This window comes from Berghia stephanieae, chromosome 6 (genome assembly GCF_034508935.2).
Source record: "Berghia stephanieae isolate SIO BIC M18660-M18661 chromosome 6, UCSD_Bste_1.3, whole genome shotgun sequence".
Classification (NCBI taxonomy): Eukaryota; Metazoa; Mollusca; class Gastropoda; order Nudibranchia; family Aeolidiidae; genus Berghia; species Berghia stephanieae.
Window position 1 is genome coordinate 44,239,117 of NC_088365.1, and position 11,696 is coordinate 44,250,812.

The 11,696-nt window shown below is 36.2% G+C and overlaps 1 protein-coding gene across 1 annotated transcript in view; it reads left to right on the forward strand.

Annotated features, from left to right (window-relative positions):
- The first annotated feature begins 244 nt into the window (after positions 1–244).
- LOC144975697 (uncharacterized) overlaps positions 245–11,696 on the forward strand; it is a 15,132-nt gene continuing 3,680 nt past the window's right edge. The window contains exons 1-4 of the mRNA XM_078919889.1: positions 245–464; positions 917–1,042; positions 4,960–5,375; positions 10,359–10,561. Of these exons, the coding sequence (XP_078776015.1) occupies positions 4,988–5,375; positions 10,359–10,561 (591 nt within the window). The 5' untranslated portion in view covers positions 245–464; positions 917–1,042; positions 4,960–4,987. The remainder of the gene's footprint in view (positions 465–916; positions 1,043–4,959; positions 5,376–10,358; positions 10,562–11,696) is intronic.

An 11,696-nucleotide genomic window follows, 5' to 3' on the forward strand; every position in this document is an offset into this window, starting at 1 on the left:
CTGGAGTACGGCAGTTAACTGGTAAAAATAGCGGCCGATTAAAATGATCACCATCGTGCCAAAAACTTCCAAACTTCAGATTTCAAGGAAGAATTCTGGAAAGTCCCGAGGTTGTTTTTTTTTTCTGGTCTTTTCTTTTGTTTGTTTGTTGTTTTTTTATGTTTTGTTTTGTTTTGTTTTTTTAATTTTTTAATTTTTTTTTTTGTTGGGGGGGGGGGGGGGAGGGGGAGGAATTTTCCACCAAAAGTGCTCGGAAGCGCTTATACATATTATATGCACATGTAATCCTCGTATATCATTCAATAAAATCAATAAAATTACTCACAGAAAAAGTACAGTGTACGGCAGCAGTAGGCCCAGACGTATCAATCCAAAGTGTTCTAATATTCTATCGTCATTGATTCTCTTGACAGTTTGTCGGACAGTTTGGTGTGACAGTTCTCTACAAGTCATTCAACAGTTAGGTATTTGGACTCCATTTCATCCTCTCTTTATTGTTTACAATAATGTGAGTGATTGTGTTGGGGGTTTTGTCTATTGGAATGTGTGTTTTGATTTAGTGCGGCTACGTGGTCTTGTGGTATGGCACTAGCTTACGGTTCGTAAGGTCCTGGATTCGAGCCTTATCGCCGGGCGCATAGTTGAGTTCCTGGAAAAGGCTCTTTACTCACATTCTCTCACCGTACTCAGGTGTTAAATAAGTACCCGGCCTTTAACAGCGCTGTCTCTATTGTACAAAAAATGTAATATCGCCTCACAGGCGTTATGTCTCGTTTTATATGTTACGTGTTGCTGTTGGTCAGGGGCCCTTTCTGAAGCGCTTTGAGCACTTTTAGTGGGTGTTTGCTCTATATAAAAGCTCAAGAAAGTCGAGTATTCTGGCCAAATATTGTTTAATGTTCTTCTTTTTGTTCAGAGTACGACAGGGCAAGGCCCAGACCTGTCAATCCAAGATATTCTCATTTTCTATCGTCATTGATTGTTTGGAGAGATTGTCGGACAGTTTGGTGTAACAGTTCTCTACAAGTCATTCAACAGTTAGGTAGGATATGGAATTCATTTCATCATGTCTTGATTGTTGACAATAATGTGAGTGATTGTGTCGGGGGTTTTGTTTATTGGAATGTGTGTTTTGATTCAGTGCGGCTACTATGTGGTCTTGTGGTATAATATAAATATATCATTCAATTATTCATCCCCATGGGGAAATTTGTCACTCGCTTTTGGATTTTATGTCCTGGTTTCGAGCCTCGCTCGTTAAATCCTTGGAAAAAGCTCTTTACTCACATTCCCTCCCTGTACTCAGATGCATAATGAGTACCTGGCCGTCAACAGCGTTGTCTCTGTAAAAAACATTGTAATATCGCTTAACAGGCGTTATGTCTCGTTCTACATGTTACGTGTTGCTGTTGGTCAGGGACCCTTTGTAAAGCGCTTTGATCACGTATAGTGGGTGTTTGTTGCCCTGTATAAAAGCTTAAGAAAGTCGAATTTTCTGGCCAAAAGTTTTAAAATGTTTTTGCGCTTTGAGCACGTTTAGTGGATAATGCGTTATATATAAAAGCTCAATTATTATTATTATTATTATTATTATTATTATTATTATTATTATTATTATTATTATTATTATTATTGTTGTTGTTGTTGTTGTTATTGTTGATTAATAATACCTAATTATAAACTATAACCAGGAATCTTGTAAAAATGTCATTGAATTTGTTAATCATGGTAAAGTTTTTGTCGCTGACAAAAGTATGGGGGGTCATTTAATTCTGATAAGGTGTGTATCGACGTGCACTTATTTTCAAGTCTGATATATATATATTTATATATATATATATATATATATATATATATATATATATATATATATATATATATGTATAATATTTTATTTAAGAGAATACATTCAATGCATATCAATATTTTCTATACCTTTATTGACTCATTTAAAAAAAAAAAAAGGCTTGAGCTTTTATATAGATCTATATCCTCTAAACGTGCTCAAAGCGCTTTACAAAGGGTCCCTGACCAACAGCAACACGTAACATGTAGATCGAAACATGACGCTTGTTTGGCTATATTGCAATTTTTTTCCGACAGAGATAACGCTGTTATCAAACAGGTACTCGTTTTACACCTGAGTATGGTGAGAGAATGTGAGCAAAGATCCGTTTCCAAGGACTCAACTATGCGTCGGGTGAGGCTTGAGCCCAGGACTTTCCGATCCAAAAGCGAGTGTCATTAGAGGTCATACCCGCATTTAGGCACGTTTAGACTTTGGTATCAATCTCCATCGTGTGAAAAATTAATTTTTAATAAAATGTGTGTGCTACTGCTACTACTACTACTACTACTACTACTACTACTACTACTACTACTACTACTACTACTACTACTACTAGTAGTACTACTACTACTACTACTACTACTACTACTACTACTACTACTACTATTGCTACTGCTACTACTACTACTACTACTACTACTACTACTACTACTACTACTACTACTACTATACTACTACTACTACTACTACTACTACTACTACTACTACTACTACTACTACTACTACTACTACTACTACTACTACTACTACTACTACTACTACTCTACTACTACTACTACTACTACTATATACTACTACTACTACTACTTCTACTACTACTACTACTACTACTACTACTACTACTACTACTACTACTACTACTACTACTACTGCTGCTGCTGCTACAACTACTACTACTACTACCGCTACTATAACTACTACTACTACTTCTACTACTACTACTACTACTACTACTACTACTACTACTACAACTACTACTACTACTACTACTACTACTACCACTACTACTATATTTCTACTACTACAGCTGCTCCTACCACTACTACCAATGACCAGTAACCATACCTTATCGCCATTATTCTCTCATCATCTGTCACCATATCATAAACTGGATTAATCAAAAGACATATTTAACGTTAATGCGTTTCTTAACCTGTAAATACATTTTTAATGGTGACATTACGGTTATCGACCCGACCTATGTTTCCTAGTTACAGTTATAGGTAATAAAGAAGACAATGACAATTCTTTTAGTCTTTTCATTGATTCTATCTCCTTTCATTATAATATAGCATTAACCATGTGAGGCATTTGAGAAGATTTTATATTCAGGGACAGGGGACGGGATTCATACACAGGAAGTAGGAATAATTCTAAGCAAGTTTGCCCAGAAGTCACTGAGAGGATGGGAATGGAGGGGGATTGGACATACGCTTAGAAAAAATGGCTCCACTGTAACAAAGAAAATATTGGACTGGAACCCTCAGGACAGAATATCAAGGGGAGGGCCACGAGGAACATGGAGAAGAATTAAAGAAGCTGATATACAGACAAGTGATAAGACATGGTACGAGATAAAAAAAAAAGTTAGCTCGGGACAGAGAAGGATGGAAACTGATTGTCTGTGGCCTATACCCTGACCCAGGGTGAAAAAGGCAATGATGATGATGATGATGATGATGATGATGATGATGATGATGATGATGATGATGATGATGATGATGATGATTAAAGGAACATGGGTGGAGAAGAGACAGAATAGAAAATTTGGTGATTTCTGGGATGATCGAAGGAAAGAGAGCTAGAGGAAGACAAAGAATTACATTTCTAAATAATCCAAGCATGGCGAAAAGTGATTTTAAAAGCAACACAGATTCCACGCGCATCGCAGAGGATCGTGATTCGTGGAGACAGCTGACCGGCAACGTGCTCAAGAGTACAAGCCACGATGAATGAGGATTAAAGGAACTACCAATCGTGACATCACTTCCCTTTTCTTCCGGTTCTAAGCTCTCAATGAAACAATGGCGGGCAGTAAACAACTCGAAATAGTCATACATTTGAAATAACGAATCAATGACATTTTCTAACCATGCATTAGTATCTAAGAGTCAATAAAATGCATGAAATTTTGCTAGGATTCTAAAGAAATTTTTGAGAAATTAAGTTTCAGTTGAGAAGAATAGCTGTCCGCAAATGAACGGTGTCCGATCAATGAGCTTGATAACAAGTCGAGCAACTCAACTAAAATTCAATTGCTGAATACAAGTTAAAATATATTTCTATTGATAGACAATGCATTTTTCGCCTTCTTAAGAAAACTCTACAAAGCTTTATATTTGGGAACTGAGAGATATATTCTGCATTTAATATTTCATCTATTTCACTCACTAATCGTAGAATTCTTTCCTAATTTTAAGAACGGAAAATGGTTCATATAGATTTTAAGTAATTGATTGTATTCAAACTAATGAAAGGATTCACTTCCTGGTATCGATTCAATGCAAGAACTCCAACCTAATTGTCATACTCGCTAACCGGAAGGTTGTCACGCGTTTACCACGTGCTAAAATGATGGCGTTTGTTTTCGGTGGGATTTTTCGATAAAATCATCACGATGTCTAATCAATCTCAGAACACATGCGAACCATCTTCATGTCAATTGAAAACACCATGCAAATAGGGCTCAACAGTCATGATGTCACTTCCCTCATAATGACGATAGTGACTTAGTAACTGGTTCTAAACTATCGGGACAATGTAGGACGCCCTTATGAAATACTTCTTCGACGAGCATAAAAGTCTATCCAGAGGAGAAAAACATTATAAATCTTATCATGTTTTGACTTTTATACATTCTGATCATATTACATGTGAAAAAGTTCTAGCCAGCATGAATAATATAAAGTGCCGATTTTCTTTGTTTAGAACCAAGCTGCTCGTTGCTGGGCGGACGATTTGGTGACGATTGGTCCAGTTGTTTTGTAGTCTTATTGTTACCAAAAAAAAACCCACCAATTTGCTAAATATAATATAATAAGATACGATTCAAATGTTTTAAATTCTTGAAATTTTATGTTTTCTTTGCGCAAATTTTTCTTCATTTTCAGACATCATAAAGAATGGTGGACAACTAAGATGGCTACACCGCACAATCTCCAACTCATGACGTCATGGAAACTTGCCAACTACGTCACAATATTCTGCCGTTTGGTTCATATACTCCTAGTTTTGACGCCGTCCTTTACATGTGACTCCTCAAACTGGGCCACGTACACTCAGGACCAAGGTCGAGTCCTTGACATCACCTCCAATTTGTTTGTGGGCGGGGAAGGTTCTAAGTCGATAACGTTTGAGACTGACAGTTTGGCCAAGTGTGTTATGATATGTTACATGAATGCGTCGTGTGCTAGCATGTCTTACAATATGATGAACGGAACGTGTTACAGCAACTCGAACACGGCATCCAGTATCAATGTTATAGCACGCTATGACATCGAATACGTGTATACAGAAATTCCAGAGCGTAAGTACAATATGTGGCCAACCATCTCCAACAGGTGTTATGTCGGGGTGAACGAAATGTCAATAAGCAGACCTGCCAAATTGAAAAATTAAAAATTCGTAGTTTTTTGTTGTTTTTTTTGAGATAAGAATTATAGTCGCTATAGTTGAGTTGAATTTTTAAAAGTCAATTTTATTCTCACAATAATGAAATAACACTTCAAAATCATTAAAACTTACATTTAAGTTTTTAAGTTTTAATGACTTTAGCGATGCGCATAAAGTTCTGAAATTGGAGCCAAAATGTCGTAATTCTCCGAATGTTTCCTACTGGTAGTCAGGACTGCAACAAGGAATCTGACCTATTGCCTCAAAATGGTTTTATATCGGGTAAATAAAAATTGTTTAAAGCCTCGACGTTTTATTTTGAAGAGAAATTTATGATCTTTAATAATGCAAACATTCAGAGCAGTTAAGAAAAGTTGAGCCTAAAATGGGTTTTTTCATTTAAAATCTAGAGTATTCTGTATTGCACACTTTATAATAAAATGTAAAATGGGAAATGTTTATGTATTGGCACACCTTTATAACCACAAAATGTAAACGAATGGATACTGCAAGCGATATCATTTGTCGAGTGTATGCCAATTAAAAGTCCAACAAAATTATGTGTCACCTTCGTAAAAAACAGGGAAATAGAAAAAAAATTGCTAGTCACCTAAACAATATGTCGGATATAATCACATTTGTTTAGACAATTTTATTTTCATTTCCTATATTTTTTCAAGCAAACTTTTAGTTGTTGTCATCAGTTGTAGTGAGAAAATGTTAAAACTTCACACAGTTTGAACAAAAAACGTTTCATACAGTTTGGACATAAATTTCGACCATAAAAATGTTACTGTACATCATTCCGTCGGAAAACTTTCAATTCAAACATTTCGGCTATAAAACTTTTATTTCGGACATTTTGATTAGAAAACTTTTATTTCATAGATTTTGGCCAGAAAACATTGACTTAACACCAGAAAATCTTTTATTGTACACGTGCTGACCAGAAAAAAAAAATTCATTTATTTTAGTCAGAAAATAACCAGAAAAAGGTTTACTTCAGACATTTTTGACAGTAAGAGTATTATTTCACTCAATTCGACATGAAAACGTTTATTTCATATATTTGGATTAGATGCCGTTTACTTTGTATATTTTGGAACAAAAGAAGAAAAAAAGGAACCAAAGCAAGAGCAAGAAACCTTATATCTCATACATTTTGGCCAGAAACCTAATATTTCACACATTTTGGCCAGAAATCTAATATTTCACACATTTTGGCCAGAAATCTAATATTTCACACATTTTGGCCAGAAATCTTATATTTCACATATTTGAACCAGAAACCTTATATTTCATACATTTTGGTCATAAACCTTATATTGCATACATTTTTGCCAGAAACCCTATATTTCACACATTTTATCCCTTTATTGATCCCATAGGGGGAAATTGTCTCTAGGGTCTATTTTAAGGTAAGACTGAAATAACCTAGGCGTCAGCCGCAGTGCAGCGCTGCAAATTGAACTAGGGCGAGGTGACTTGCTCAAGGCCACACAGCGCAGCGGCGGGTGATAGAACTCGGGTACGCTTTGGGTACGAAGCAAAGACCATATCGCTGAGCCACGCTGCCCTGGTCAGAAAGCTTATATTTCATACATTTTGGTGAGAAACCGTATATTTCATACATTTTGGTGAGAAACCGTATTTTCATACATCTTGACCAGAAAACTTTCATTTCCTAAATTTTGGCCAGAAAAGTTTTATTTCACAGGGTTTTTGCTTTGTTTTTTGGGGGTTTTTTTTTACTGCCATTTTAGATAACACATTCTGGTCCATAAAACTTTTACTTCACACATTTTGACTTGAATCTTCTACATCGTACATTTTAGCCAGAAAATGTTTACTTCATATACTTTGGCTATAAAACGTTTATTTTGTACTCATTTTCAAGCAAGCGTTTATTTCTTGTAATTTACTCAAAAATCTACTACTTCATACATTTGGCCAGAAATATAAAGTTTCATATAATATTATTTGAACAGATAAATATTCCTTTCATAAATTTTGGCCAGAAAAGTTTTACTTTGCACATTTTGGTCAGTAAACTTTTGCTTTTTACTCGACACTTTATTTTTTTTTACCCCAAAACTTTTATTTCACACATTTGGGTAAAAAATAGCAACAAGAGATGATATGAGTAGAAAAGTGCCAGAAGACAATAGAGAATAAAAAATTTTCGCGGCGGTAATGGGGGTTTGAACCCGCGACCTTATAGATAGTTCGAAGATGACGTCACTTAGGTCTTTGTTTTTGTTTTTTGCCATCCGGGTTTATGAGTAATGCTCACTGAACTGTATTAACCCGACTATAAACGTTCATGGATACACACAGTTTTGTGTGTTGGTCCGTTATACTTCCGGATGACAATGTTATGAGCTCTTTAGCCAAGCGCATACTATTGGTACGACAACTCCGCCTGGCCGGTGAGAGCGTGACTCTACCGTATGAGCTATCCACGAACCCAAAAAAAGTCGTATCAAACTCAGGTCATTACTAGAGCTCTCTCTCTCACCGACTACTGGAGATCGCGCACCAACAACACACAACCTCCGCCAAGTCAGTTGGCCAGCAATTAAGCTTAATAGGCAATATTCTCAACACAAACATATAACATAGAAACACTTGAGACATTGAGTATATGCGGTGAATTTTTAATTCAGAAAAGTGAGTGGAGCAGGCACTTATGTTGATAACAACAAGAGATGAAGTGAGTAGAAAAGTGCCAGAAGACAATAGAGAATAAAAAAAAACTTTTGCTTTACACATTTTGACCAGACACTTTTACTTTTACTTACTATTTAGGCCAAAGAAAATTTACTTTTATACATTTTGGTCATATCAGAGAATTTGTAATTCATACGTATTGACGTGAAAACGTTTACTTCAAAACTGTTGGTAAAGAAAACTTTTATTTCACACAATTTGACCAGAAAACTTTCACTTCACATTTTTATTCTTGCCAAAAACTTTTACTTCAAGTGTTTTGGCTAGAGACATTTCATTTGATACATTTTGACCAGAAAACTTTGATTTCGAACATTATTGCTCTCAAGCTTAACTTTTATAGATTTTAGCCATAACACTTTTACTTCACACATTTTGGCGATAAAAATTACATTTCTTACGATCATTTGATGACAATCTGTCCTCAAAACTTTTGTTTCATAGATTTTAACCCTCTTGTAAATCGCCAATAAGGGATTTCTACGCATTTGACAGATGTTTTTGTATGATATGCACTACTACCTAAAAGACTGCACATCTTACATATTGGGTGTTACTGATCAGTTGGGATATTATCTTTTTTTTTTAAGCAGCTGATATGACGTTTCATTGGATTAAAAATAGATTATCACTTGAGATTGATAAACTTTAAGGGAAAAAACATGTGATCTGATCTAAAAGTGTTGTGAAATAAAAGATCTATCAATCTCGATCATGTCACTGGAGAAGTCAAGTACTGCAAATATGATGTTAAACCCTGAAATGTGCGTTAAAAGCATTCGTGGTCTAAAGTCATAAATAGAGATAAAGTCTTCCTGGTTCAAAAACGTGATTATGAAAACTATTCATGAACAAATTTTTTTGTTCCATTATGAATTGACTCAATTAGGATTTGTCTTGGAATGATAACCTAAATATAGGTAATGGGGTGATGGAATTGTTTAGTAGATATTTTATAATCAAAATCAATTTCATGAAGTAAGTAAATTAGCAAGGACATATTTTTGTATTGATTTATTGACCTATTTTGACTATAAATTCAATTTTTAACATAAAAACCACCCGGAAATATACCGTTTTGAGGCATTATGCTACATCAGAAAAAGAATGTATAAAATTTACTTAATTTAATTATTTAAATCAGAAAAAAATGGTGGTAGACACATTACAAGCAAATACGTAAGGTTTGTGTGCCCCAGGAAGATCTTAAGAATGCAGTGATATGTCGGATGGACTTGTTAGAACTACGGTGAGGTGTGTGATGGGCTTATTAGAACTACGGTGAGGTGTGTGATGGGCTTATTAGAACTACGGTGAGGTGTGTGGTGGACTTGTTAGAACTACGGTGGGGTGTGTGATGGGCTTATTAGAACTACGGTGAGGTGTGTGATGGGTTTATTAGAACTACAGTGGGGTGTGTGATGGACTTATTAGAACTACGGTGGGGTGTATGATGGGTTTATTAGAACTATGGTGGATGTGTGAGATGGACTTATTAGAACTACGGTGGGGGTGTGATGGGCCTATTAGAACTACGGTGAGTTGTGTGATGGGCTTGTTAGAACTACGGTGGTGTGTTTGATGGGCGTATTAGAACTACGGTGATGTGTTTGATAGGCGTATTAGAACTACCGTGATGTGTGTGATGGGCTTGTTAGAACTACGGTGATGTGTTTGATGGGCGTATTAGAACTACGGTGAGGTGTGTGATGGGCTAAGAAGAGTTAAAATCACTCCCACATAATTCCGTTTTAAGGCGATATTATTATTGAGCTTTATAAATAAAAATATTGAGTTTTTTATATAGCACACTATCCACTAAACGTGCTCAAAGCGCTTTACAAGTGGTCCCTGGCCAACAGCAACACTTAACATGTAGGACGGGATCTGACGCCTGTTAGGCGATAGTACATTTCATTTTCGGACAGAGACAACGCTGTCAACGACCAGGTACTCATTTTAACCTGAGTACGGTGAGAGAATGTGAGTGAGTAAAGAGCCTTTTCCAAGGACTCAACTATGCGCCGCGCCGAGCGAGCATGTCTCCAACCTACTACCTTCCTATCCGAAAGCGAGTGTCATACAAACAAAGACCACATAGCCGCACAAGGTAGGTCATAATCGTTCACCAATAGTTGCTTCACTTGACTCATTTCTTCTTCTTCAGGCCATGATGGATGGTATCTGGTTTTCCGAGCCACCCAAGGAATCGGCCAAAGCGTGTACGACGCTTGGAATAATCTAGGTCACTCTGATGACGTCACAAGCGTGTCGGCCAATGACTACGGGTGTTTGACGATCAACGGAGACTTGCCGTGCGACAAACACTTCCGACATTGGAGGATGAATTATTGGGAAGGGGTTTCCCGGGTTAGTGCACGAAGTTGGTCTTGATTTCACCATTTTCCAAAAGAAAAAAAGGGAAAAAGAATTAACGAAATAAAGAAAAAATCTGGAACCAAATAACCGCAAAGTTGGGTCCAGATTTAAAAATCGCTTAAAATTAAATCTCTTGTAAAATGAAATGTTCTTCCGGTCTCTTAATTTCGATTTCATTATATTTGTTCTTTTTTTTTCTTGTAATGTTTTGTTTGTTAATTTTTGTTTAGTTTTATCTGTTTTTAAAAGGTTTTTTTCGTTTGTTTGTTTTTTGTTGTTGTTTTGTAACGTATGGCATTTCATTGATCACCGCTTTTAAGAAATGAAATTAATTCAAAACTTCATTTTTTTAGGCAAAATTTCAATTTCTAATATCTAGTCCATCCCAAAATAATACTGAGTTTAGAAGATGGAGCAAAACGATGGTCGGCGGATCAAACCTCTGAAGTCTCGATTTTCACAGTCGGTGGATCAAAACTCTGAAGTCTACTTACGAGCTTTGTGCACCATGTTTTATTTAATTTTAGTCGTCATCATTTTGATGTGACCAGAGGTCTGATCCGTCCCAAATTCGTATGTAGACTTCAGTTTTGATCGGATGAAAATCGAGATCAGGTATTTGGTCGTGGCCTTCGTAAACTCATGGCCTGATACTAACCCCCAAATAACGTCAAAAGACAAGTCTTTGGCCACAAAAGAAAACAAATCGTGAGTTGTATTCAACAGTGCAACCAATGCGAGCCCTTGTTTCCTTGACCACTACTAAAGATAACTCACTGGGCGGTACACAAAACTAAAAATGACGTCAAAATATGGGTCTCAGTGGGTTTTAATGGCAGGCTATACGTTAACGATGGCTACGGTTTGATCCACCGACCATCGATAATTTAGATCTGAATCTTAATGCCGACTCAATTCTGAGTATTTGCATTCGAGGGCGGAAAAAGTTGTTGAATGTGGCAGTCATCGTTGGTGTTTAGGCTGAAGAATTTTGATAATGTTTGCTTAAAGGTGTCTCTAAATCTGTTCTGTTCACACATGGTTCCGAAAGAAGAGCGTTCCACAGTTTTTGATGGTACGGGGTGCAAATGAATACTTGAAAATGTTTGAATTTGCAGATTGGTGT